At 38.2% G+C, this 27,104-nt stretch overlaps 1 protein-coding gene across 2 annotated transcripts; it reads right to left on the reverse strand.

Annotated features, from left to right (window-relative positions):
* Positions 1–1,740: 1,740 nt before the first annotated feature.
* Positions 1,741–27,104, reverse strand: cfap418 (cilia and flagella associated protein 418). 2 transcript variants are annotated; one of them, XM_020524331.2, is made up of 7 exons: positions 26,969–27,104; positions 19,227–19,329; positions 14,741–14,808; positions 10,264–10,329; positions 8,622–8,717; positions 2,878–3,074; positions 1,741–2,336 (listed from the first exon to the last, which is right to left on the reverse strand). In XM_020524331.2, the coding sequence occupies exons 1-6, from the start codon at positions 27,070–27,072 to the stop codon at positions 2,921–2,923; spliced, it is 591 nt and encodes a 196-aa protein (XP_020379920.1). In that variant the 5' UTR covers positions 27,073–27,104; the 3' UTR covers positions 1,741–2,336; positions 2,878–2,920. The 2 variants fall into 2 exon arrangements, with proteins under 2 accessions (XP_020379920.1, XP_048451803.1); XM_048595846.1 differs by lacking the exon at positions 8,622–8,717 and having other exon boundaries at positions 1,741–3,074.

Consider the following 27,104-nt stretch of genomic DNA (forward strand, 5'->3'; position numbering starts at 1 on the left):
AATTCTTCTTAGGATGTGGATGTTGCTGGCAAGGCCAGCATTTATTACCCATTTTTAACAACGCCTGGATTGAATTGCTTGCAAGGCCATTTTACAGTCAACCACAACAAAAACAAAGTTGCTGGAAAAGCTCAGCAGTTCTGGCAGCATCTGTGAAGGAGAAAACAGAGTTAACGTTTCGGGTCCGGTGACCCTTCCTCAGAACTCCTTCACAGATACTGCCAGACCTGCTGAGCTTTTCCAGCAACCTTGTTTTTGTTCCTGATTTACAGCATCTGCAGTTCTTTTGGTTTTTATTAGACTCAACCACATTGCTCAGAGTCTAGCGTCACATATAAGCCAGACAAGGGAAAGATGGCAGATTTCCTTCTCTAGAGGACATTAGTGAACTAGAAGAAATTTTACAAGTCAATGATTGTTTTATGATCATAATTAACGAGGCCAGCTTTTTCAGATCAGGTCCAGATTGATTAATTGGATTCAAATTCCAACAGTTGTTCGAGTGAGTTTTTACTTATGTTCCCTCAGCAACACCCTGTGGCTCTTAAATTGTTAGCCCAGCGACATTACCGCAATACCATCAGCTCTAGGATTGGGAGCACAGAGAATGGTGGCTCTAGTATCTTAGAACTTTGCTTTCTTTTAAGTAGTATATCGCTGAAGTTTTGTACTTACGAATTGGATCCCGTACAAGGGGGTGATTTTAAAGATCCGACGTATGAACATTTCGTGTTATGAACGTTACTTTAGATTGATTTGCATTATGCTCCAAACCGCGTATGAAATGACTTGTGAACGGACTCAAGAACGGAACCTGGAGATTGCCTGTATCTAGATATCTTCTCATCAACCTAGAGACTTTATGACACACCTCCGGAGCAGGTGGGACTTGAACCTTGACCTCCTGGCCCAGAGACAGGGACACTACCATTGTACCATGACAGCCCCTTTTTAATTCAAATTTCACCACCTGCAATGATGGGATTCAAACTCATGTTGCCAGAAAATTAGAGACAAAAAAAATACTGCAGATGCTGGAATCCAAGGTAGACTATACAGGATGCTGGAAGAACACAGCAAGCTAAGCAGCATCTGGAGGAAAGGAGAAGTCAATGTTTCAGGTATTACCCTTCTTCAGAACCTGGTTGGTTGTACCTACTACCGGTGTCCACCTATCACCACCATTCTGCTAATCCCTCCCCCCTCCTCTTTACCTGCAGCTCCCCCGACCCCCACAGTATTACCCTTCTTCAGGACAACTGTACAAACCTCAAGGTATGCAAGAGAATGAATGAAGAAAAAAAACCGTATAGCTAGATTAAATTTGCTGTACAATCAAGCTGAAGAATTTTTTTTTCAGCCAAACAGATCTCAATTTTTCAAATATTTTCAGTAGCATATTGTACACAACCAAGAATTTGTGTTACAAAATGTACCTTCAAAAATAATTGTGGGTTTTATATTTTCATAAAAGTACATCAAAACATTAGATTTAATTTGACAAAAAAAAAAGTCTGCCAGAAGTCACGAATGTGGCAAAATAAAATTAAGATTCTAGTGTGGTTTGCTCCAGAAATTAGTTTTGCTAAAATATGCCTGAGGAGCAGCACTGAATTTTTTAAGCTTTTCTGTAGTCTAACATATCTTGGAAACAAATGGAAAAGACAGCATAATGAGAGGATGGATCAAAAATATCTGGTGGATACTGAAGATCAAATGCAATTTCATCTGGGCCACTGATTTCAAAGTATATAATTTATTGGTATTTCAGCAAGTTTAAAACTTACACTATGTATAAATCTTTAAAAGCAGAACTTCACATTTGCAATCCCTAACAGTGAAGTTTGAAGCAATTACATAAAAATGTTCAAGTCAAACCACAACAATTACATGCTAATATTCCAAAACTTTATTTACATTTTTGACCAAATACTTGCCACAGCGACAAATGGATCTAACACTCTTCTAAAAAGCATAACAAACAATCATTGTGCCCAGGTGTAATTGGCCTTGGTTTATCCAGTGTATAGCTTTTTTCATTTTAGAAATTCTAATACAGACAATTTAATAAACTCAGTAGGTTTCTTCCTGCTTGAAGGTATTGTGACCTCCAAGATTGCTTTAAAATTGTCTTTGTTTCTTCTTTGGGATATTTGCCATTTCTGAGGCTTGAGTTTGGATGTAATGCATGCATATTTAGATTTGTGCTACAAATTCCATGCTTCTGGACGTTCAGTGCACTTTTCCAGCTGTAACGAATGCGATTCGCTTTGGGAAATCTGGTCAGGTGAATTCTTCAAACCATTTTAAAAAAGTGATCTTCACATCATTCAAAACTTGTCAGAAAAAAAAACTTTTGTAGTAAACACAAGGAGTTAACACAATGACCCGCTTCCATTGCAAATGTTTTTGAAACCTAAGTAATTATGATCTATGAAAAACATTTTCCATTCTATAGCAAGTTACCTAATAACTCCTTGTGCACAGTCAAAATTGTTTGATTGAGTAACACTGAAAATAAATCCTTGTGTCTAAAACCCTAGTGCCAATGGGAAAGCCAGGTTGAAGTAAATCTTAAACATACTTTACATGTGGATTTTTATATCAAACTTGGTTTAGTTTGGTCTTGCCTGCACAATATGCTTTTCACTACAGAATCTGCAAGGTAAAGTCTATTGTCAGTTATATTTTCCACAATATAGGGAAAACTGAATTCTAATTAGTGTTGGTGACATACATTTATTAAACCACATTATTGAATTGGAGCGGCAATAAAGAATATTTTAATCAAGAAGTATAGAAAAATAAATTAAATTGCTGCAGCTCACCTTGTATTTAAAAATAAATCTACAATATTAGATAATACAGTGGACCAACCATCTAATGGTGACTGGAAGAGACAAGTGTGCTTTGAATGTTTTCAATGTTTTCCACACACCCATCGAAGTTCCTGTTCTTCCTTGAGGTCCGTCAGGTCCTGGATTGACCTCCAGCTGCACTGACAGGCATATGCTCGGACACCTCTCCGACTCAATGTCTTCGCTTTCAGCTTATTTAAGTCAGGCATGTTGTTTCTGTTGGTGAAAGCAAGAAAGTATAGATGTGTATCATTTTAAATATGGTTTAACATTACATTTATTGTTTGCAATTAAAACTACTGGAAAAATCTGTACTGAATTTATTAACAAAGTGATAATATTTTCTTCCATCTTTCCTTATCTAAACCTACCATCATAATTCTCAGTTCCACCTCTCTCATCAGCTTAAATTAATCTGTATCATTCCAAGTATTCCCTGCAATACAGAGTTCCAGTTTTTGGGCAAAGAATTCTATTCTGAATTTCCTATTGGATTTCATGATGACTATCATATATTGAGGGTCTCCAAATGTACTTATCCCCACGAGCAGAAATATTCTCTGTATTCACTCTACCAAAACCCTTCAAAGATCTCCATTAGGTTATCCTCATCCTTTTTCTGTGAAAAGAGGCCCAGTCTGTGAATCCAATATCTCTATATAATTTTTTATAATGTGGCCACCTTAACTGCACGCAATATTTTAAACCAAGTTCCATTCAGGTTTAGGATAGCCTTCCCTACTTTTCAGTCATATTGCTGCAGAAATAAAGCCTAGAGTTTGGTTTGCCCTTTTTAAAATGGGGTTTGTTAACCTGTGACAATGGTTCATAACTTATGTCTTTGTGCTCTGGGATAGAGTCATACGACATGGAAACAGACCCTTCGGTTCAACTAGTCCAGGCTGACCATGTTCCCAAACTAAACTAGTCCCACTTCCCTGCGTTACCCTATCTACGCTTGCACCTTCCAAATAATAAGTGACCTTTCTATTCCTGCTAAAATATACTCCCTCCTCTTTCTCTGTGTTGAATGTTATTTGTGAGATTATTTGCTCATTTTTCAAAATTATTAAATGTTCTCCAACAATATGATGCAGTCCCCCTCAATATTGACTATCCCTTCACCAAATTTGTTGCTATACGCAAATTTATAAATTGTTTAAATTGGTTTGCAAAGCTTAATTCACTAATGTAAATTATGAACAGCAATGGTTCCAGTACTGATCCTTGTAGGACACCACTTGGCATCTTCTGGCACTGAATAACTAGTCTTTACTCCCACCCTCCGCTTTCTATCTTGAAGCCAGATAGCAATCTACTCTGTCACTTGTTCCCTAATTCCATATTCTCTAACCTTATTCATTGGCATCCAATGAAATGCCTTTTGAAATACAAGATAAATTACACTGACAGTATTACCTGTGTCTGCTCTATTATCCATTTTCTGTCCCAGTTACATGTTTTAAAAAAAAATCAAAAAAGTTGCTGAAAGAAGATCTTCATTTTTGAAATCCATGCTGACTATTCACTTTTATACTTTTGTTTCTAGAGGTTCTTTGATTATTTCTTCCCTGCTTTCCTAAAATAACTAACACTAATGATCAAACTCTGGTGAAACACCAAATCAGCAACTGCGTTCATGCGAGAAGCTTGTCTGTTACATCTTCCTGGTATGTTTTGCACTGTTATTCCATGAAAGGGAGACCATGTTTGACAAATGTATTAGTGTTTTTGAAAGCCTAACTAGGTACATAATAGTGGAGAAGTACTGTATTTGAATTATCAGAAGGCATTTATTTAACAGAAGTACAAAAAAAAGGCTGTTACACAAAATCTCAACTGATTGGGGATAATCTACTAGAATTGATTAAGAATTGATTAACAGACAGTTAACCAGAAAATAAGGACGGAAATGTCTTTTTTGAGATGGCATGATGTAACTACTATGCTTGGACAACAGCTATTTGCAATCTACATCATAGGAACATAGGAAACAAGAGTAGCCTGTTCAGCTCCTCGAGCCTGTTCACCCTTTAATGAGATCATGGTTGATCTGTAGCCTAACTCCATATATCTGCCTTTGGTCTATATCCCTTAATACCTCTTCTTAACAAAAAGTTATGTACCTCAGATTTAAAATTAACAACTGATCCAGCGTCCACTGCCCTTTGTAGAAAAGAGTTCCAAACATCTACCAGCCTTTGTGTATAGGAGTGCTTCCTAACATTTCTCCTGAATGGTTTGGCCTTACTTCTCAAATTATGCCCCTTAATAAGTTCCAGAATTTCCAACCAGTGGAAACAGTTTATCTTTATCTACCTAATCTAATGCTGTAATATATTAAAGACTTCGATTATATCACCCCTTAACCTTAAACCTAGAGAAAGCATGACTAATTTGTATAATCTTTCCTCACAACGCAGCCACTGAAGTCCGGGTATCATTCTTGTAAACTGATATTATATTCCCTCCAAGGCCAATATACAATGATTTAGACAAGGGAACAGAATATTAGTAAATGCTACAATATATGAGCAGAAGCTTAGTCAAAGAGTTAGGTTTTGAGGATTGTCTTAAAGGAACCACAGAAGCAGACGGGTTTCTTTCATGCGGGAATTTGAATTTATGGCCTTGGAAGCTGAAGAGATAACAGTGTGAAATTCTGTGTAACGACTGGGTATTTCTTCTTGAACTTTCTGCAGTTTGATATGATCGAGGCCATGTTATACAGTGTAAAAAATTCAAAATTTATGAATATGAAATGTGGAAGCATCGTGAATAGTGAGAAGAGCGTTGAACTTCAAAGGACCATGAATTTAATGCTGAGAACTGTAAAGTGATTCATTTTGGTAACAAGAACTTGGAGAGACAATGCAAAATAAAAGGAGCAATTCTAAACAGGATATAGGAACCGAGGAACAGAATGATTGTGTATATAAAAGTGAAAGGGCAGGTGCAAAAAGTGGTTCACAAAATAAACAGCATGCTATGTTTTAGTAATGAGGACCATTAATTGAGTACAGGATCAAGGAAATTATATTACACTTGTGTAGAGAACTAGTTATCTCAGCTGGAATATTATCTCCATTTCTGGAGCCATACTTTAGGAAAGATGTGAAGGCATTAGAGAGCTTGCAGGAAAGATTCATAAAAATGGTTTCGGGGATGATGAACTTCAACTTGACAGGAGATTTATTAGAAGCACTCAAAATCATAAAGGGGCTGGTCAGAGACAAAAAAATGCTCCCATTGTGGAAAGATCAAGAAGGAAAAGATTTAAGGTAATTGGCTAAACAAAGCAATGGCGACAGGAGTAAAAACATCTTTATTGACTACGATCTGTAATGCACTGCCTGAGAGTCTGGTGAAGGCAGGTTCAACCAAGGCATTCAAAAAGGAATTGGATTATTATGTTAAAATAGCAGGGCTATGAAGAGAAGGCTGGGGAATAGCATTAGATAAACTGCTCCTTCAAAAAGTCCATACAGATATAATAGGCTAAGTGGCCCTCCTTCCATGCTGTAATCGTTCTGTGATTATATGTTTGAATGCGCTTTTATCTCCTTAATTCTACATGTATCTAACTTAGGACCCTCCTCATTGTCACAAATAACACCCAGTTCCATGTTCCCCATGTTGACATTCTGCTAACTGACAGTGTTGGATGATTTCTGTCTTCCCACCTTCACACAAATTGTTATATAGTTTATTCCAGTAGTAAGACCAGATATCCCCTATGTAAACAGCACTGCACAAAGCTGTTTACAACTTGCAGAATTTGCCCTGCAAGCAACTTAATATGTGTGCAGCTTTTAATTTTTATTTGCAGAGGTACTGGTCATACTTTTCCAATCTTCTTTAAATACAGGGTGGTAGCAGAAGACTGGAGAATTACAATGCCAAGTGCTTGTTCCAAAAGAGTACAAGTCTAAAATCAGGAACTGCAGGCCAGGAACTTTAACAGTAGTGGTAGGAAAGGTTGATGAGAGTAATGCAATTGATGTGGTGTACGCGTGCTTTCAAAAGGTGTTCGACAATGTGCCTATAACAAAAAGCAAAGTGTTGCAATGTTTAAAAACTGAAATGAAAACATAACCTGAAATGTTAAATCTTTTCTCATGGAAAGATGCTGCCTGACCTGCTGAGTATTTCTTGCATTTTCTGTTTTTATGTCACATTATCAATTTGCCAGCAATATTAAAGCATATGAAATAAAACAGGACATGGCAGCACGGGTGTAAAGTTAGCTAAGTGACAGAAAACAGTGAGTAATGGTGAACGGTTCTTTATAAGATTGAACTAAGGAATATGACAAGTTTCCTCAGGAGTCGATAATAGGGTTGTTGCTTTCCTTGAACAAAAATAATGACTTAGACTCAAGTGTGAGGGGTACTGTTTTTAAAAAAAATTGCAAATGACACAGTTTAGCAGCATTGTGAACTGTGAGGAGCAAGTGATGGGCATCAAGAGTATAGGCTGGCGGAGGGAGTTAAAACCAAAAGAACTGCGGATGCTGTAAATCAGGAACAAAAACAAAGTTGCTGAAAAAGCTCAGCAGGTATGGCAGCATCTGTGGAGGAGAAAACAGAGTTAATGTTTCGGGTCCGGTGACCCTTCCTCAGAACTGATGGTGGCTGTTTATATGCAGAAAATAGGGAGGTGGGTGGGGTAGGGAGTAAACGATAAGATAGAGCCCAAAGAGAGAGAAAGACAGTTGGACAGACAAAGGAGTTGCTAACAATCAGGCTGGGAGGATGAATAGTTGTTAATGGGGACTGTTAGTGACTAACAACAGGGGGTGTGTAGTGGCACGCTACAGTAGTGGAGTGAGTAGACAGATAGCAGATAAAATTGAAAGACAGAAGAGTGATACATTTATGTAGGAACAGTGAAGGGAAACAATACACGATGAAATACACAATAAAGGCTATGTAGAGTTAGAGATCTGGGTATATTTTTGTACAAATTGCTGAAGGTGGCAGGGTAGGTCAAGAAAATGATTAAAATGACATAGGGTCCTGGACTTTATCCTTAGAGGCATAGAGTACAAAAACAAGGATATAATAAGGAACCTTCAGAAAAAAACTGATTGCCAACTTTTCTTTGTTCTTGATGAGTTGATAAAACCTTTGTTAGAAAAGCAAAAGAATTGTAACACAATAGTTTTGAACAGTACAGAATGTTTACCACCTAATTTTATGAATTTAGAATTCAATGTCAAAGCGAGTACAAAGAAATGGAGAGGGAACAAAAGATTCTGTTAAGATAGAAAGAAGAGGAGAGAGTTTTAAACTCTCCAACACTGAAAACTTGAAGGAATGGGTCTTCATACTTGTAGGTTGTGAATTTGCAGCCCCAGAGGGGTTGAGTGGCAGCAGTTAAAAACTTACTGCAATGTTAAGTGGGCACTTCGACTGAAATGTGCTACACTTAACTTTCTGGAGCAAGTTTGGTCCATATAAACCATGCAACTTCATGCAATGCATTTAAACAATAGGCTGGATAGTGAATTGCTGCTTTTACAAAGCTAATGTTGCAGTATTGCAAATTAGATGGCAATTATTGCATTTCAGTTCAGCGAAAATCCGTCACTTGCCTATAGCATTTGTACAAATGTACGTATCTTATCATTAATTTTACAGCAACATTTGGGACTACGTGAATGTTAAGTGAAAACCCAATATTACACAAGAGTTTGTTTGGAACATTCTAAATTTTCTAGTTTCATACTGGACTGTCATATCTGTACATAGTCTTGCATACCTGAAAAAAAAGTAGTCACATGACTTGTTCCATTCATAATCATCAAGTGCAATTACTCTAAAGTCACAGGTAGTACAGCGGAGTTGGTCACATGTTCTGTTTATTAGAAAACAAATATTTTGGCATCATAAAGTATATCGTTCACAAACTAAATTATATAACCATATTAAAACAGTGGAATTGGCAAACCAAGCTCTCAGTCTGCCAACACTTGTGTTGACATCATTAAAACTAACCTTTCATAAAATAAAACCAATACAATTATTTCTTAGAAGTTTCTGTAAAGCTCAACTATTGTTTTATAATTGTGAAGGACTGCTTTCAGTGTTTACTTGCTCACTAATTTTCAATTTTCTTCTCGGTATCGTTCAGATTCAGATTCAATAACGAGGAACCAGCAGCACAAGGTTTCATTCTTCAAATATGGAACACGAGATTAACCATATTATCTCAATGTTAAAACAAGGGCTAACGTGAATAAGGAGATCAAACACACCTCCATCACTAACACTGACCAGGTTACACATGGTGCTCTGGGAAATGTTTTAAAAAAAGGGAAATCAGAAGGTCCCATTGAAAATTATAGTGAAGAGTGTTCTAAATGTGTACTCCAAGTAGTACTAGAAGGGCATGCCGGGAAAATGATCTTTAGCATTAGCTAGGTTCAGTAGGATTGTGTCAGTCCAGGACTCAAGCAAACAACTTAGTTCAACGCCAGTGAGGAAATGCTGCATCGTTGAAGGTACAGTTCTAGGGCTGATATTCCCCTATGTCAGTGATTGAAGGTGAAGTTAAAAGGTCCATGACATTCAAAGATGATATGTTAAAGCTGTTATTTAAATGTCTTTATTAATATAAAGTGGAGAATCTTCTAACCACAAGCAGAGAGTCAAATGGTGATGTACTAACTTCTGAATTTATACTAGAGTGATCCCTGTGATATTTCGAGACAAAGCTATCTGTTTAAAAGGCAGCATGGCTGAATTGCATTTCAAATTGGCTTGCTCTAGCCATGTATTTCACGCTTTGAATTTACTCACTCCTCGTAAAAATTAAAATTCCAGCTTTATCAAACATATGAGGGCACTAAATATAAGTTTTATATGAAGAAATCTTCTATCACGTAGCAGTGAGTTGAAGTAGAGATAAGAAAACTGCTGATGCAACTGAAATGAGGAAGAATTTCTACTGAGGTGAGGAATTCCTTCAACCAAAGGGTGGTGAATCTCTGGAACTCACTGCTGCAGAAGGCCGAGAAAGCCAAGCCAATGAGTGTCCATAACACACAGGGAGAAGGCAGGAGAATGGCGTTGAGAAATATATCAAATGATTGAACGGCAGTGAAGACTTGATGGACCAAATGGCCTAATTCTGCTATTATATCTTATGCAACAGTTTCCGCATCATGGAAAATGGATGGATGTAACCGGATAATGAGGAAATGCACTGGTGACAATGTAGTCAGCCATCAGTACCTTGTTAGTTGTGGATATAGATACTACAAAAAGACAATATTTCAATATTTTAAAAATGATACACAAACAAGCAGGTGCATCATATCCATTCTCTTTTGCTCCCCAAAATTCTGTCTGACATGGACTACAACTAGGGATGAACATCATAAATCTGAAAATAAAAATACCTTTGAGAAGTGTTTGTTCCCAGTCCTAGAGGTGCAGAACTGCCACCGAGATAAACTGGACAACACCTGAAAACAAAGCATTCTCTTCAGATGCAGTATGCAGCTTAATATATCTAAAATGTTCCATCTATGCAATTCATACTTCTAGCATGTTGACAAAGTTCAGCAACAAATCACTCCAATGCCATCTTTACTGCTCATTAGCAATATCAAAAAAGCATGGACAGAGAAGGGACAAAAGGAGGATTTAAAAAAAAAAGTGGCACAGATTATATGATATTAAATGGTGGGGGTGGAAAGCACAGACAAGCCGAGCAGCAGGTGAAAAATCCATCAAGGCCAGAGATGTCGAAGCCTTGCCAATCTTAAGGAGGTCTTTCCTTAAATTATTTACAGCAGACTCTAGACCAACAGGCCAGCTGGCTGGCTGGTGGGAGAAAGCAACGTGGCATTAGGAAGCTTACAGCAGAGGACTCATGGAATAGACCAGTCAGTGGGGTAGATTTTTCTGGGCTATCAAATGGGGTAGTAGACAGTTAAAGAACCCCCCAACACCTCCAGATCAAGGTGGCAAAAGATGTGGGCCACAATTGGTAATAGTTGAACCAAAGGCTTCCTAATGTGGCCTGAATCGATCTCTTTTGTACTTCCTGGCTCACAGGAGTTAACCTTTAGTACTTTAAGTATTCGCTGACAATGCGGATGTAAGTTTATGTTGCTTTTGAACATTAATTAGATCTCAACATGCTCTTTAAAGGACACTTACTGACAGTCAGGAACTAAGTAAAGCATCGATAGTGAGGAAATTAATTAACTAAAGAGTGACAAATTCCCAGGAGCTGACAGTTTCCATCTGATGGTGTTAAAAGATGTAGGGGACCATATTGGAAGATTATAGTTAGGGTGTCTCCAGATTCCCTAGATAAAGGAGTTATCATGCTGGATTTGAAACTTGGAACATGTCATTCGTTTTTCAAGAAGGGCAAAAGAAGAAAACCAGGAAATTATAGACCAATTAGCCTAACATCTATGGTGGGGTTAATAGATAATGTACTGTAATTGTTGAAGATCTGAAACAAAAACATAAATTGCTGGCAGGTTTGGCAGCATCTGTGGGAAGAAAGCAGAGTTATTGTTTCAAGTCTGTTGACGCTTCATCGGAACCATCTATGATGGTTGAGAAACTGTTGGCGTATATAATCAAGGTTGGGGTAACTGAACACCTTAAAAATTTTCAGTTAGTCAGGGAAAGCCAACATGGATTCATAACAGATAGATCATGCCTGACAAACAACAGTGGATTTTTTAAAGCTGCGACTGAAGAAGTGTACGGAGGAATGTCTATGGATGCTGTTTAAATTGATTTCCAGAAGGCATTTACTTGATAAAGTCTCACATAAGACACTGATATCTAAGGTAGAAAAATTGAGGGTAAGAATGACATGGCTGGGAAATTCGCTGAGTGGCAGATGAAAGAAAATAGGGATAATGGATAGGTATTCAAATTGGCAGGATGTGACAAGTAGTGTCCCACAAGGATTTGTGCTGGGGCCTCAATTAATCACATTATTTATTAATGACTTGGATAATGGCGTAGAAAGTTATATATCTGAATTTGCTGATGATAAAAAGTTGGGTGGCATTGTAGACAGTGTATATGTTAGCATAAAATTACAAAGGGATATTGATAGCCTAGGTGAACGGGTAAAACTGTGGAGTTCAATGTAAGCAAGTGTGAAGTTATCGATTTTGGACCAAAAAAGGATAGACCAGAGTACTTTCTAGATGGTATGAAGTTAAATACAATGGATGTCGAAAGATACCTGGAATAGGTGCATAGATTTTTAAAATGGTGTAAACACGTGCAGAAAATAATCAAGAAAGTTAACGGATTGCTGGCCTTTATATCTACAGGACTGCTGTAAAGATGAAGAGATTTTCTGCAATTATACAAAACCCTGGCAGCCCCCATTTGGAGTACTGAGAGCAGATCTGGGCATTACACCTTGGGAAGGATATAACAGCCTTACAGGGAGTAAAACTTGGGTTTACAAGAATGATATCTGGACTTCAGGGGTTAAGTTATGAGGAAAGATTATATATTTTAGGCTGTTTTCTGTAGAATTTAGACATACAAAGAAAAATGGGCTCATTATTAAAATTGTCAATAACAGTTCAGTATTCTTAGAAACAGCTAATCACTGACCCAAATTATAACCCAATTATTTTATTGAAAAGTTAACCATGATGACCAATGACTTTGTCACCGAATTTTCCATTAGTACCCTCGTGTAATGAAGGAGTTTGAAATCCTTAATTAGCACATCTGCACAAAATGTCTGTCTTAAGAAATGCCAACTCAAGAGTCCTCGAGTTGGGAATGTGAAATAGAAACAGTCTGACATATAAAGGATGGGAAAAAAATTCTGCACAACTTTCTCAACACTTCCTCAGAAAAAGCACAGGTACAGAAAGGGAAGACTGAGACTATCAATTAGGAGGATAGGGCAAACTAAGGGGATATAGAACAGGTCTCACAGGCATTGGTCCCATTGAACAGGTGTAAGTAGGAAGAATATCCAGGTGACACTGTAGAGGTCTACTTCACAGAAAGAGGCCCTTTGGTCCATCAGTCTGAGCCAGTCAAAACACCCACTTAGTTATTCTAATCCATTTCCAGTACTTGGCCTGTAGACTTGTATGCTCTGGCATCACAAATACTTCTTAAATGTTATGAGAGTTTCTGCCTCTACCACCCTTACAGGCAGTGAGTTCCAGATTCCCACCACCCTCTACGTGAAAATTTCAATCCTCAAATACCTTCTAAACTTCGTGTCTCAAACTTTAAATCTATGCCCCTGGTCATTGATCCCTAAACTAAGAGGAAAATTTTCTTCCTCTCCACCCTATGTAGACCCTCATAATTTTATACATCTCAATTTTGCTCCCTCCACCCCCAGTCTCCTCTGATCCAAGGAAAACAACCCCAGTTCATCCAATCTCTCTTCAAATTTATAACTCTCCAGCCCAGCCTCTGTACCCTCTCCAGTGATTCATCTCAAGGTAAACGATATAGGAAAGGAAAAAGATGTCCTGCTGAGGGAATATCAGGAGTTAAAATGAACAAAAAGCTCAAAGATGGTAATCTCATAGAAACAGTGAATACAGAAACAGGAGTAGGCTCTTTGAGTCTGCTCTGTCATACAATGTGATCATTGATGACCATCTCCGAATTATCATCAACGTCATGTGCTGTCTCAGTAACAAAAATTTGGAAGGTGAACACATGGATGAATGAATGGTGCAAGGCAGGTTCCATTTAATGTAACACTGAGAATGAACTGGGGCTTTAAACAGTCTGCACCTAAACTCAGCTGGTTCTAGTGGAAATAATAAACAGGATTGTAAGAATGACTTTAAACTCATAACTGAGTGTGGACGGCTCAGCCAGAAGTAAATGTAAAACATACAATTTATTGATTAGAAAAACGATAAAGACAGGATTCAGGTTACAAAACACAATAAGGATACTGCAGCTGAATGAAAGTCTATATATAAAGTGAAATAGTTACAGCAGGAATGACAAATGAGAAACATGTTAATGCTGAGTTTTCAAAGCTGGGTCAGGAATCAACTTCAGATGAGTTCTCTCTTCGCATTATTTTTAAACAGAAATAGCACAGTTGGCCAGGAGATGAACTCAACACCAATTACAGGCTCTGAGAGCATCCAGGAGGCAGGAGAGAAGAAAACAATAAGTAGATTCCTAGTTCTGGTGATGGTTTATTGCAGTGAGCAGTAAATTCATTGGAATCCTTTAATTACACTATTTAAAAAAAAAATTCCTAAGGTATATATACCTATACAGTAACTTTTATGGAGTCACACTGGTGGGTAGCTTTGCCCATGGGGAGTTCACAATGTAAATTTGAATGTGTGCTTGCTGTGACTTTATATCCATTAATTTTATGAGTGGAGAAATTGTCGAGAAAATATTACCAAAATTCCAGTGTGTTTTATTAGCAGCCTATTTACATAAAATTGTTTCTAAGATGCCATTTTAGCATATTAGTAAACAAATAAAACATGTAAAGGCAAAACATTGAAGAAAATACAAAACAAGTTCAAAACCGATGGAGTGCTTTATATTTATCATTTTGTATTACTTAAAATCTTGATAAAACTACAGGTAGCTCTGCTATAACACGTGTTTCGTTAACACAAATTGGCTGTAACGGGATTGATAAATAGCAGACGCTGTTTGGATAACGCTAACTTTCTGCTGTACAGGTATAGTGATTTTCTGTAGTGATTTCCCTAGAATGCGATTTTCTATAGGGCGAGGTCACACAAGAACGCAGCTATCGCGTTATAGGAGAGCTGCCTGTAAATGTGCAAAATTTCATATCAATGATATCAATATAACCGAATGTAGTGAGTAACTTCAAAATTACATCAAAAAATTTCGTCAGCTTACTTTTTTCCCCTGGTCTGAGAAAAAGCTTTGTGACCTGTACAATTTGTTACTGCTCCTGGCCTTGACTTCTGCAACAAATGAATGGCACTTGAAATAATATAAGAACTTTGAGAAACAGCATTGATCATTTCATTTTTTAAGAAGCATCTCAATTATTTAAACGTAGATTCAAATCTAGGACATATGTAAACTAGCATGACCTGAATGCACGAGGATGTTTTCAGAACAAGCATGTCTGGGCAGATGAAGTTTTGCTATTGCAATGCAATGGCTTTTCAAGTGGAGAATGAAAATTTAGATTTAGCATTTAATTATTACTTCTATAGTAACAGCCTATTAAACGACCCGTTGCACAGAGCAAAAAAAAAGTGCTCAAGAAAACAAAAGTGCTCAACATTAAAAATGGGTTAAATTTTCAGTTTACAACAATGTTTCGTTGCTTTCATCTTACTGCAGTGCTGTCAGGGGGCAGAGATGAGTGTAATGGCCATCACTAAGGACAAGTTGCAGTGAGGCTGAAAGGTCTAAAGCTGGATAAATCACCCAGACCAGATGGACTACACACTAAAGTTCCAAAAAAGAAAGCTGAGGACATTGTGGAGGCACTGTTGGTGATCTTTCAGGAATCACTGGAGTCAGGGAGAGTCCCAGAGGACTGAAAAATGGCTAACATTAAATCTCTGTTTAAGAAGGGAGGGAGGCAGAAGACAGAAAACTGTAAACTGGGCAGCGTGGTGGCTCAGTGATTAGCACTGCTGCCTCGCAGTGCCAGGGACCCGAGTTTGATTTCACCCTCAGATGACTGTGTGGCGTTTGCATGCTCTCCCCATGTCTGCGTGAGTTTCCTCTGGGTGCTCCGGTTTCCTCCCACAGTTCAAAGATGTGTGGGTCAGGTTGACTGGCCATACTAAATTGTCCATAGTGTCCAGGGATGTACAGACTAGGTGGATTAGCTATGGGAAATGTGGGATTACAGGGAGAGGGTAGGGAGGTGGGTCTGGCTGCTCTTTGGAGGGTTGGCGTGGACTCCATGGGCCAAACAGCCTGCTTCCACACTGTGGGGATTCTTTGATTCTATAGGCCAGTTAGCCTGATCTCTGTTGTTAGCAAGATTTTAGAGTCCATTATTAAGGGAGATTGCAGAGTTCTTGGAAGTGCACGGTAAAACAGAGCTGAGTCAGCACAGCTTTGTCAAGGGGAGGTCATGCCTGACAAATCTGTTAGAATTTTTTGAGGCGGTAATGAGCAAGTTAGTTGAAGGTGAGCCAGTGGATGCGACCTATTTGGATTTCCAGAAGGCCTTTGACAAGGTGCTGCACAGGAGGCTGCTAACTAGGCTGGTGTTGAGGATTGGCTGACTGGCAGAAGGCAGACTGTGGGGATAAAAGGGTTATTTTCAAGATGGTAGCCGGTGAGTGGAGTTCTGTAAGGGTCAGTGTTGGCACCACAACTATTCACATTACACCTTAATGATCTGGATGAAGGAACTGAGAGTATTGTTGCTTAGTTTGCAGATGACACAAAGATAGGTGGAGAGATGGGTAGTGTTGAGGAAGCAGGGAGGCTGCAGAAGGATGTGGACAGGCTTGGAGATTAGGCAAAGAAGTGGCAGATGGAATAAATATGGGAAAGTGTGAGATTATGCACTTTGGTAGGAAAAATAGAGGTGTAGATTATTTTCTAATTGGGGAAATGCTTCAGAAATTTGAAGAACAAAGGGACTTAGGAGTCCTAGTTCAGGATTTTTTTAAGGTTAATATGCAGGGTCAGTTGGCAGTTGGAAAGGCTAATGAAATTTCAACAGGACTAGAATACAAAATCAGAGTTGTACAGCTAAAGCTATATAAGGCACTGGTCAGACCACCTTCAGAATAATGACAGCAGTTTTGGGGGCTCCATATCGAAGGATGGATGTGCTGGAATTGGAGGGGTCCAAAAGAGGTTTAGAAGAATGATCCCAGGGATGACGTGCTTGTCATAAGAAGACTGGTTGACGACTGTGGGTCTGTGCTCGATGGTTAGAAGGATAACAGGGATCTCATTGAAACTTATAGAATATTGAGAGGCCTGGATAGAGTGCAAGTGGAGAAGTTGTTTCCACTAGTAAGAGAGGCTCTGAGCCAACAGCACAACATTAGTGAAGGGAAAACCCTTTATAACTGAGATGAAGAGAAATTTCTTCAGTTGGTGGATGGTGAATCTGTGGACGTTTTTGCTGCAGAAGGCCAAGTCGATGAGTGTATTTAAGACAGAGATAGATATGTTCTTGACTAGTAAGGGGATCAAGGCTATAGCGAGAAGCAGAAGAATGGAGTTGAGAAACATATCAGCCTTGATCGAATGGTGGTGTAGACTCGATAGGCTGAATGGCCTAATTCTGCTCCTATATCTTATGGTCTTATGCATATGTGGCATGCTTGCAAAATACAGCCTGGCCATTTAGTGAAATTTTCTTAAAATTGCAAGGCAATGCTCATACAGTGAACTATTGTTAAGTACTTGTTCTACTTATAAACGTGAATTCTCTTAGCTCATGCTGTCAATTTATACCACAATAGGAATCATATTATTACTTACTTATAACAGAGAATAGAAACAGCCATCTTCCCAACAGAGCCATGTTAGTGCTTTTCCACAGCACAAGATTTCTCCCCTCTTTTTCATTTACATTCTAATGTGAAAATTTTCCATTTCTTGTTCCATCTCGTATTTACAAGCTTCCCCTAGCTGCATCTTAGCTTCCTCTTAAATTCATCATTTATGTAAAGGTGAGTCAGTGATAATCAGCATATCAATTGTTTCAAAGCAAAAGTGGTTTCATGCCAATAAAACCTATGGAGTTTATGTATGACATTGTACAGCAAAGAAAACCTTGGTTAAAGAAAAATTGCAAGGCCATTGTTGCGAAGTTGGGTAGAGTGCTTTTGGATTGAAAGGCAGGACATTAGAATTTGGTGTTTGTAAAATATTGATGTTTATAAAATGCTTGGGATGGGGTAAGCAGTGGTCCCTTTAAATGATGATATGTTTTTTCTATGCTTAGAGCTTCAAAAAGGATGTTTGTGGGTTTGTAGATGCACGGAGCACCTGAACTGAAATGTATCAAAAGGCTGTACTGTTAGCAGGCAAAGCAGCATTTTTACCAAGACAACAGGTTTTTGAATTTAGCCAATTAATTTAAACCAGGCCCTTAGATACTAAAAACCAATTAAATTTAAATCTGAAGAAGGGTCTAGGCCTGAAACGTCAGCCTTCCTGGTCCTCTGATGCTGATTGGCCTGCTGTGTTCATCCAGCTCTATACCTTGTTATCTCAGATTCTCCAGCATCTGCAGTTCCTACTATCTCTAAATTTAAATCTGATGATTTTGACAACATAAGACCAATCCTATTGTAAGACATTGATATGTCATCAAGGGTATAAAAGACGAGGGGTTTTAGAAAATCGGGGGAGAGCGAACTACCATCTGCCAGAGTTAATAGCCATCGCTATAAAGAATGAATCACTGGCTCTCACAGAATTCTCTAAGCCTCAGGGTAAGTATCACCTAAATCAAAGGTACCTACAGCATAACTAGTTACTGTTCCTGACAAAAGAATTCAATGGAGAAGGCGCTCCTGACAGAAGGATTCACAGAGATGGCGTTCCTGACAGAAGATTGACAGAAAACGCACAGAACATTCCGGAACATGTAACCTGGCTGTAATTTCGAGAGACTAAGTTCTAATTTTTTCTTATTTCGTTTTATAAGTGGGGCTTGTATTTATTGGAACAGCATATCATTAGAATCTTGTTTTATTCGGGAATAGTTAGTAGTTAGAAGGGATTTATTCGGTTTGTTAATAGTTTAGTCGATTTGTTCACTGTTAGAGTTAGATGAACAAATTGTTACTTGTTGATTATAAAGTGAGTGTTGGGGGGTTTATTTTATTTAACCACTCCTTTATAATAGATTGGGGGCTCTTTTAACAGATTATAGGACAAGGTGCGCCTCTTTGGGTGTTCCGGTTTTACTTATTGGGGTGGAGGAGGGGGGTCAACATCCGCTTTATAATAGCCATCAAGCTTTCCATAAGGAAAGGGCACCTTTTGTTCAATTTACAATGCATATGAATTAGGTTAGACTTGAGAAGAATTTTTCATGTGCCACCTTGATGTGAAAATGCTAATTATTGCTGAGGACCCATATCTACTAGAAACTGATTTGACAATGCCCAAACTCTCTACATTTTCAACCTTAACAACCAGCAGGTGGAAATAGTTTTCCCTTCTTCTAGTATGAGCTCATCATTGATAATACATTATCTATCAGTTACTGAATTGCAAATTGAGGCACAGAAATTAGATTTACACAAGAGATTTTAAAATAACTACTGTACAACATATATTCAAATTGAATGAGAAGGATGTTTCTGGTAAAGTTTGATGAGGTCATATAAACGCACATAACTATTTTTGGATATTATTTTGAAAGTATTCAACTTACAGAAGGATCAGATAAACTTGGATCATCATGAAAAATGTCATCAATAAGATCATTTAAATCATCTTCCTCTTTGGAAATTTCTTTAGATGGGACTGAAGGTGCACTGAAAAATATAACACAAATATTGTTAACATATTGTATGTGCATTAGATACGATTCTATGATAAATCTGCAAATCCAAATTTTCACAGGAGGTAAACAGTGGAAAAATGAACAGAAAATGCCAGAAATCTGACACAGAAACAATTAAAATATACAGGAAAAAAACAGATTGTGTAGTTTTTGAAATCAGCTGGATTGACACATCTGTTTTTAACAGGAAATGCAGAAAATACACCGTAAAAGTCTGTACCAAAGGAAAAATTGCAGCTGCTCCATGGAAATTTATTATAGTAGTCAACACAATAGCAGAGATCCAGGAGCATTGTGGATTGATTATTTTGTGAATTTGACTTTGAAAGATTGTGGAGAGATCTGGATTTTCTGTTAAAACAAAACAAGGCATTTCTTGCAAACTATGTGGTTGCAGATAGTTGTGATCTTGGGTGCTAGAACTCACTTTAGGGAAAACACATAACTGTTTTTACTGTGTTTTATGGCAATTATGTGAAACAGACCCTTTGGTCCAAGTCCTCCAATGCCAACCAAATATCCTAAACTAATCTAATTCCTATTTGCCAGCGTTTGGCCCATATCCCCCTAAACCCTTCCTATTCAATTACCCCTGGTTTTGGACTTTTAATGGTGGAAAAGTGTGCTGAAAGAAAATGTTGCCTGTTTTTCAAGCATGTTTGTGGTGAATCCAATGTGAAACCTGATTGTCCTCTTAAAGAGCAACTGAAAGACTTGTTAATGCTGTGTTTCCTGAACAAAATGTCTCTACCAAGGTCCCAAAGATAACTGCCTATGTTGGTAATGCCCATCTACATGTGCCAGAATACCAGGCTGACAGCAATCTAAACATTCTGCATGTTGTCCCTTTTTTATTTCTGCAAGAACTAACAGTTATTAACCAAAAATGTATTTTCCCTAAAGTGAATCCCTGTGGAGAAAAATCTGCTTTGTTCTCTTTTAAGTGAGTGTGTGTGTGCGTTTGTGTGTGTATTGCATGTTGGGGGTTATTTAGATAGGTAAATATTAATATTTTCATATTATGTACTGTTTGTGTTAATTGATTCTGTTGTCTTGGAATAAGATTTGTTGCAAAATAATAAATTTTGTATTTATTAAAGAAACCTGGTTGATGGATGCTTTAAATTTCAAGTTTAATGTAGAAAAAGCATACAGCTGGCCAAACCAGGAACTGGGAAAAATAAATAAATTTACGCTGTGAACCATGAAGTAGTAGAACGAGAGAAAGGCAGTGCATTCCTCTCTCCTCAGTTGTATCAAAGATATGAATATAGGAAGATACGAACATGGAGGAAGAGGTCATTTGGCCCATCGAGCCTGCTGCACCATTCAATAAGATTACAGCTGATTTAATTGTGGCTTCTACTCCACATCCCCTTTGGCTACCTTTTGAAAAGGAGGAGCAGTGATCCTGATAACAAAGAACAGTAGTAAGAAAGGATGTAGCTTAGAGGATCAGGAGGTAGAATTAATACAGGTGGAGAAAATAGAAATAACAAGGATCAGTAAATGATAGTGAGAGCAGCTTATATGTCTCTAAAAATTGTTATTCCATTGGTCAGAACCTTAAAAAATAAATAACTGACATCGTAACAAAAGCAATGTAATAATCATGGGAACTTTAATAGAACCATTGAATCATACTGCATGGAAACAGACCCTTCGGTCCAATCAGTCCATGCCAAGCATAATCCTAAAATAAACTAGTCCTACCCGCTTCATCCTAGCCCATGTCCCTCCAAACCTTTCCTATTCATGTATCTATCCAAATGTCTTTTAAACATTGTAATTCTACCTACATCCACCACTTCCTCAGGAAGTTCATTCGACATGCGAACTACCCTGTGTCTTTTTTAAATCTGTCTCCTCTCACCTTAAAAATGTGTCCCCTAGTCTTGAAATCCCCCATCCTAGGGAAAACACAACTACCTGAATGCTATTTATATCCCTCATTATTTTAAAAACTCCTATAAGGTTGCCTCTAACCCCCCATGCTTCAGTGAAAAAAGTCCCAGCCTTTCCTGCCATTCTTTATAACTCAAACCTTCCATACCTAATAAATCTCTTCTGAACCCTCTCCAGCTTAATAATATCCTTCCTATAACTGGGTGACCAGAACTGGACACAGTATTCCAGAAGATGCTTCACCAGGGTCCTGTACAACCTCAACATGACTTCCCAATTCCTTTACTCAAAAGACTGAGCAATGAAGACAAGCGTGCTAAATGCCTTTTTAACTACCTTGAATATATGTGACGTAAACTTCAAAGAATTATGTACCTGAACACCTAGATCCCTCTGCTCTACAACACTATCCAACTGTATAAGCCCTACCCTTGTTTGTTGTACCAAAATCCAAAACCACGCATTTACCCAGATTAAACTCTATTTGCCATTTTTCAGACCATTGACCCATTTGAACAAGATCCCTTTTGTAATCTTAGAAAACCTTCTTCACTGCCTACAATGCCACTAATTTTGGTGTCGTCTGCAGACTTACTAACACCACCCTCTATATTCTCATCCCAATCATTTATGTAAATGACAAATAAAAGAAGATCCAGAACTAGTCCCCGTGGAGCACCACTGGTGACTGGCCTCCAGTCTGAAAAGTGACCCCCCACCACCACTCTCTGTCTCCTGCTGTTAAGTCTTATCTATCTATTTGGCAAACTCACCCTGAATCCCATTGACCTAACTTTAATAATTAGTCTACCATGCAGAACTTTGTTGAAGGCTTTACTAAAGTCCTAGTAAACAACACCTACTGTTCTGTCCTCAACAATCTTTTTGGTAACTTCCTCAAAAAACTGAATCAAGTTTGTGAGATACAACTTTCCTCACACAAAACCATGCTGACTATCCCTAATCAATTTTTGCTTCTCTAAATGTCCATAAATCCTATCTTTTAAAATCACCTGCAACAATTTATCCACAACCGAAGTCAGACTCACAAGTCTATAGTTCCCAGGTTTCTGCTTACAACCTTTTTTAAACAAAGGTACTCTTCAAGTAGACTGGACAAATCAAACTGGCAATGGCAGTTTGGAAGATCATTTTGGACAGCACATTCATGACTGCTTTCTAGAACTGTAGGATCAAATAAGGATAAATTTTGGCTATAGCATTATTAAACGAGGCAGAGTCAATCGGTGATGTCTTAGTAAAAGATCCCCGGGAAAAAGTGATGATATAACTGAATTCTATATTCAGTCTGAAAGCAATATACTTCAGCCCCAAACAAGAATCTTAAATTTACACAATGCTAATTACATTGGTGTGAAGAGAGAGCTGGTTAAGGTTAACTGGGTAAGCAAACTAAAGGAATGGTTACAAACATATAGTGGGAAACATTTAGGAAATGTATTCAAAATTTTCAACAAAAAATGTGCTCCTTTATAAAATAGAATTCAGCACTTACTGAATCTTACTTGCTAGATAAATTACAGGTAGTATTAGATTAAAAGAAGAGGCTTATAATTTTGCAAAGAATAACAGCGAGCCTAAAAATGAAGGATTTTAGAACCAGCAAGAGAACCACCATTAAGGTGACAAAAAAGGGAAAACAACATGGTTAAATTAACCAGGATTTTGCTAACTTCCAAAGTATATAAAAAGCAGAATAGTGGCTAAAATGAACTTTAGCCGGATATGTTATAATACAAAAAAAAGCCGATCTTGGAAACAATGTTTACTCAGACATGTAAAACGTCTTCACAGGTCTGCAGATGCTGTTTGCCCTGAGTGGTGACTTTGAAAATTCAAGCAAGATACACAGAGCTGTGTGCCAATAGCACATTGTCCAAGGATTTTATGAAGGTCTGGCATTCATTGTTGAAACCGTTATCAAACTGGTAAAATATAATTCTTTTATTTTGCTTTTTTAAAAATTTATCCTGTAACTATCTGTTGGTGAGTGTTGGGGATTATATTAAAAGAAAGTTGGGCTTAGATTACAAATACTAATTAGATTGCCTTGTTCATCTGTATTTTGCTAAAGTTATATTAGTAATAGATTGTTAATTATTGTTAATGCTATGGACTTGGTGTCCGAGATTAGTTATTGTGAAGTCAGGTTAGGAACTATTGAGCAATTTTTAAGGTCATTGACAGTTTTAATTTCAATGTGGTCCGATGCCAGTGACAGTGAGGCTGATTTGGTTTGGCTTGCCATCCCTGTGTCAAAACAAATCTGAGACCAATGTTGATTAGTTGGTTTCAACTTTTTGAAAATGTTAAGAATAATCTCTTCAAAATGAAGTGTTAAAGTCTTGTGTCATTATTTGACCAGGTTGACAGAGTTGGTAAGGAGATGGCAGACGGAATATAATGTAGGCAAGTGAGATATTATCCATTTTGCAGGAGAAACAGAGGTGCAGAATATTTCTTAAGTGATAAGAGATGGGGAAGTATTATTGAAAAGGATCTGGGTGTACTTGTTCATGAATCATCTAATACGTAGATGCAGCAAGCGAATAAAATGCTGGCCTTTATCACTACATTCAAGAACATGAGTAAAAATGTCTTGTCTCGATTGTATTGAAGCTTGATAACACTGCACCAAAGTACTGTATGCAGTTTTGGCCTCCTTACATCAGGAAGGATGAACAGTACTTGTGACTGAGGCATACAGTGCAGTGGATGTACACCAGATTAATTATTGTGATGGCAGGACAATCCTACGTGGAGATATTGAGGAAAACGGACTGATATTCTCTAAAGCTGAGTGAGATGATCTCATTGAGCTTTACATAATTACTAAAGAGCTCAACAGGGTGGATGTAAAAGCATGTTTCCCTGGCTGGGAAGTCTAGAACCAGGTCTCAGACTAAGGGACGAGCCACTTAAGGACAGAGAGGAGGAGAATTTTCTTCACTCAGAGGGTGGGATAACTTTGTAATTCTATACCCAGATGGCTGTGGGAGCTTAATGTTGAATTTATTTAAGGCAGATAGATAGATTGCTAGATATTAATGACACTAAGGGTTATAGAGTCACACTGCTCAGAAACAGACTCTTCGATCCAACTCATCCATGCTGACTAGGCATCAGACCTAAGCACATTTGCCAGCATTTGGCCCATTACTCTCTAAACCCTTCCTATTCATCTACCAATCCAGATGCCTTCTAAATGCTGTAATTGTACCTGCCCCCACCACTTCCTCGGTCAGCTCATTCCATACACGCACCACCCTCTGAGTGAAGAAATTATCCATCAGGTCCTTTTTTAATCTTTTCCCTCTAACCTTAAACCTATGCCCTCTAGTTTTATACTTCCCTACCCAGGAGAAAGACCTTGGCTATTCACCCTAACCATCGAACCTACTATGACTTTACAAACCTCTGTAAGGTCACACCTCAGCTTCTGACACTCCATGAAGAAAAAGCCCCAGCTGATTCAGCCTCTCCCTATGACTCAAACCCTGTAGTCCTGGCAAAATCCTTGTAAATCTTTTCTGCACCCTCCCAAGTTGTTCAACATCATTTCTATAGAAGGGCGACCAGAATCGTATGCAGTATTCTAAAAGTGACCTCACCAATGTCCTGTACAGCTGCAATATGACGTTCCAACTACTATACCCAATGTTCTGTCAATGAAGGCAAGCGTGCCAAATCCCTTCTTTACCACCCTGTCTACCTGCAACTGCAGTTTCAAGGAACTACGCATCTGCACCCTTAGGTCTCTTTATGGGTTATGGAGATAGTGCAGGAAAAGGGTATTGAAGTAGGCGATCAGCCTTCACCTAGAATGGCAGAACAGTCTTGAAGGTCGAATAGCTCTTATCTGTAACACGCACATAAAGATACAAAATGCCACAGCGTAACTATTTATGCTGTTACATAAAACAGTATGCATATTTATTTTAAAAAGCATGTATCTGGCTGGACTTATGAAACAGTGACGATAACAATATAAAAACAATAACTTGGACTTTGTGGTCATTTGTGAAACAAAGATGCTCGACAATCACTTCAAAGGGTTTCATGAGAGATGCATATGAGAATTCCCAACTTGAATCTGCAACATCATCATCAAATTGAGCAAGCTCCAAGTAGAGAGAGCTGTTAATAGTGCATACAGTATTCTAGGTTTAATTGGTACAAGGGCAAGAACGTTATGCTGAATTTATGCAAGACAGTTAGACCTCAACTGCATTTTTGTGTACAGTGCTGGCATCACACTTTAGGTGAGCTCACTGGAAAAAGTGCAAAGGGTTTAAAAGAATGATCCAGGGTTGGACAACATCAGTTATTAGGACAGACTGGAGAAGTTGCAACTGATTTTCTTGGGGAGGAAGAAGTTAAGGGAAAGCTTTGATAAAAGTTTTAAAATCATAACAGCTCTTGACAGAGTACATAAGAGAAACTGTTCCTGCTCATAAGCTGATCGAGAACCATGGGTACAGTTTTAAAGTGTTTTGCGAAAGAAGCAAATGCAAAGTGCAAAAAAAATTCAGACAGTGAATGATTAGGGGACAGAATTGAAGTACGGCGGAAGCAGGTTGAATTGATGCATTCAAATGACATTAAATAATTATTTAAATAGAAATAACATGCAGGGTTATAGGGAAAACCCAGGACCTTGACAATAAGGCAAAATACTTGAAAAGCCGGTGAAGACTCAATTTGCCAAATGGCCCCCTTCTGTACTGTAACATTTCAGTGAATCATCAACCACATTAAAGAGTGTTGAAAGTCAAGCAGAGAATTAAAAATACTAAAATTAAATGCTCTCAGTCTTTACACTGAACAAAATAAAGACTGACATCCACATAGGCTAAAGGTTTTTTAAAAAACAAAATATCATGGAGAAAATTTGAAGAGTTTGTCTCTGACTTGAAACTTTAACTTTTTTTCTTCCTCTACAGATGCTTCAAGACCTGCAGAGTTTCTCCTGAATTTTCTATTGCTAGAGTCTATTTGATACTCTGTTTGCTTAAAAGGTTACCTGGACTGCATTATTCCTCTGATTTAGGATCACAACCCCCAAATCAACCACCCACTACTTCACTAAAACAAAATTAACACAAATTTAAGAGCCAACATAAAACATTTCCAGTCCAAACCTTTCCAGTCCTATGAAAAGCCTAGACTTTTGGAAGGTGGAAAGATGGGATTTGACATTGAACAGTTGCTCTCATTATACCTCTAGAACTGACCATAACATCAGGCGTTCGCACAAACATGAAATAACTCCATCGAGAAGCCCATACTGGGTATTAAACATTGTAAACTCAGCGATCAGAGAAGAACGCACCATGTTGGTGATAAAGTGAAAACTATTGAAAATACTATTACATCAAAAATACTTCATTAACTGTAAAACGGTTTGGGACGTGCGAGAAGTCGCTATATAAATGCAATTTCTTTACATCTTCTTCAACCAGAAATAATAAACAGAAAGGTTCAGAGTTTAGGATAAATGAGACAAACAGCCCCAGCCTCTGGTGACCCACAGGTTGTGTCTTGTACCATGAGCAGACAGTCCTGCTCCAGGCGAGCTGAAGCTCTGATGTGTGATGGTAAAGTGTTGTTCACCCAGGTTCCTTACCACACCCGCCCGGGAACACACCACTAAAGCTCAAAGAAACAAATTACTGCCATTTAACCTGATTTTCACCTCCTTGCTCGCTCCCTCCTTGCTCGGCGCCGGCCGGTCCCTACAGAACCGCAGCTCCACTTCGTCCAGAAGCTCATCCAGATCGTCCGCCATGACAGCAGCGCCTGTTGCCTGGAGCCGGCGAG

Source organism: Rhincodon typus, chromosome 4, assembly GCF_021869965.1.
Source record: "Rhincodon typus isolate 14 chromosome 4, sRhiTyp1.1, whole genome shotgun sequence".
Classification (NCBI taxonomy): Eukaryota; Metazoa; Chordata; class Chondrichthyes; order Orectolobiformes; family Rhincodontidae; genus Rhincodon; species Rhincodon typus.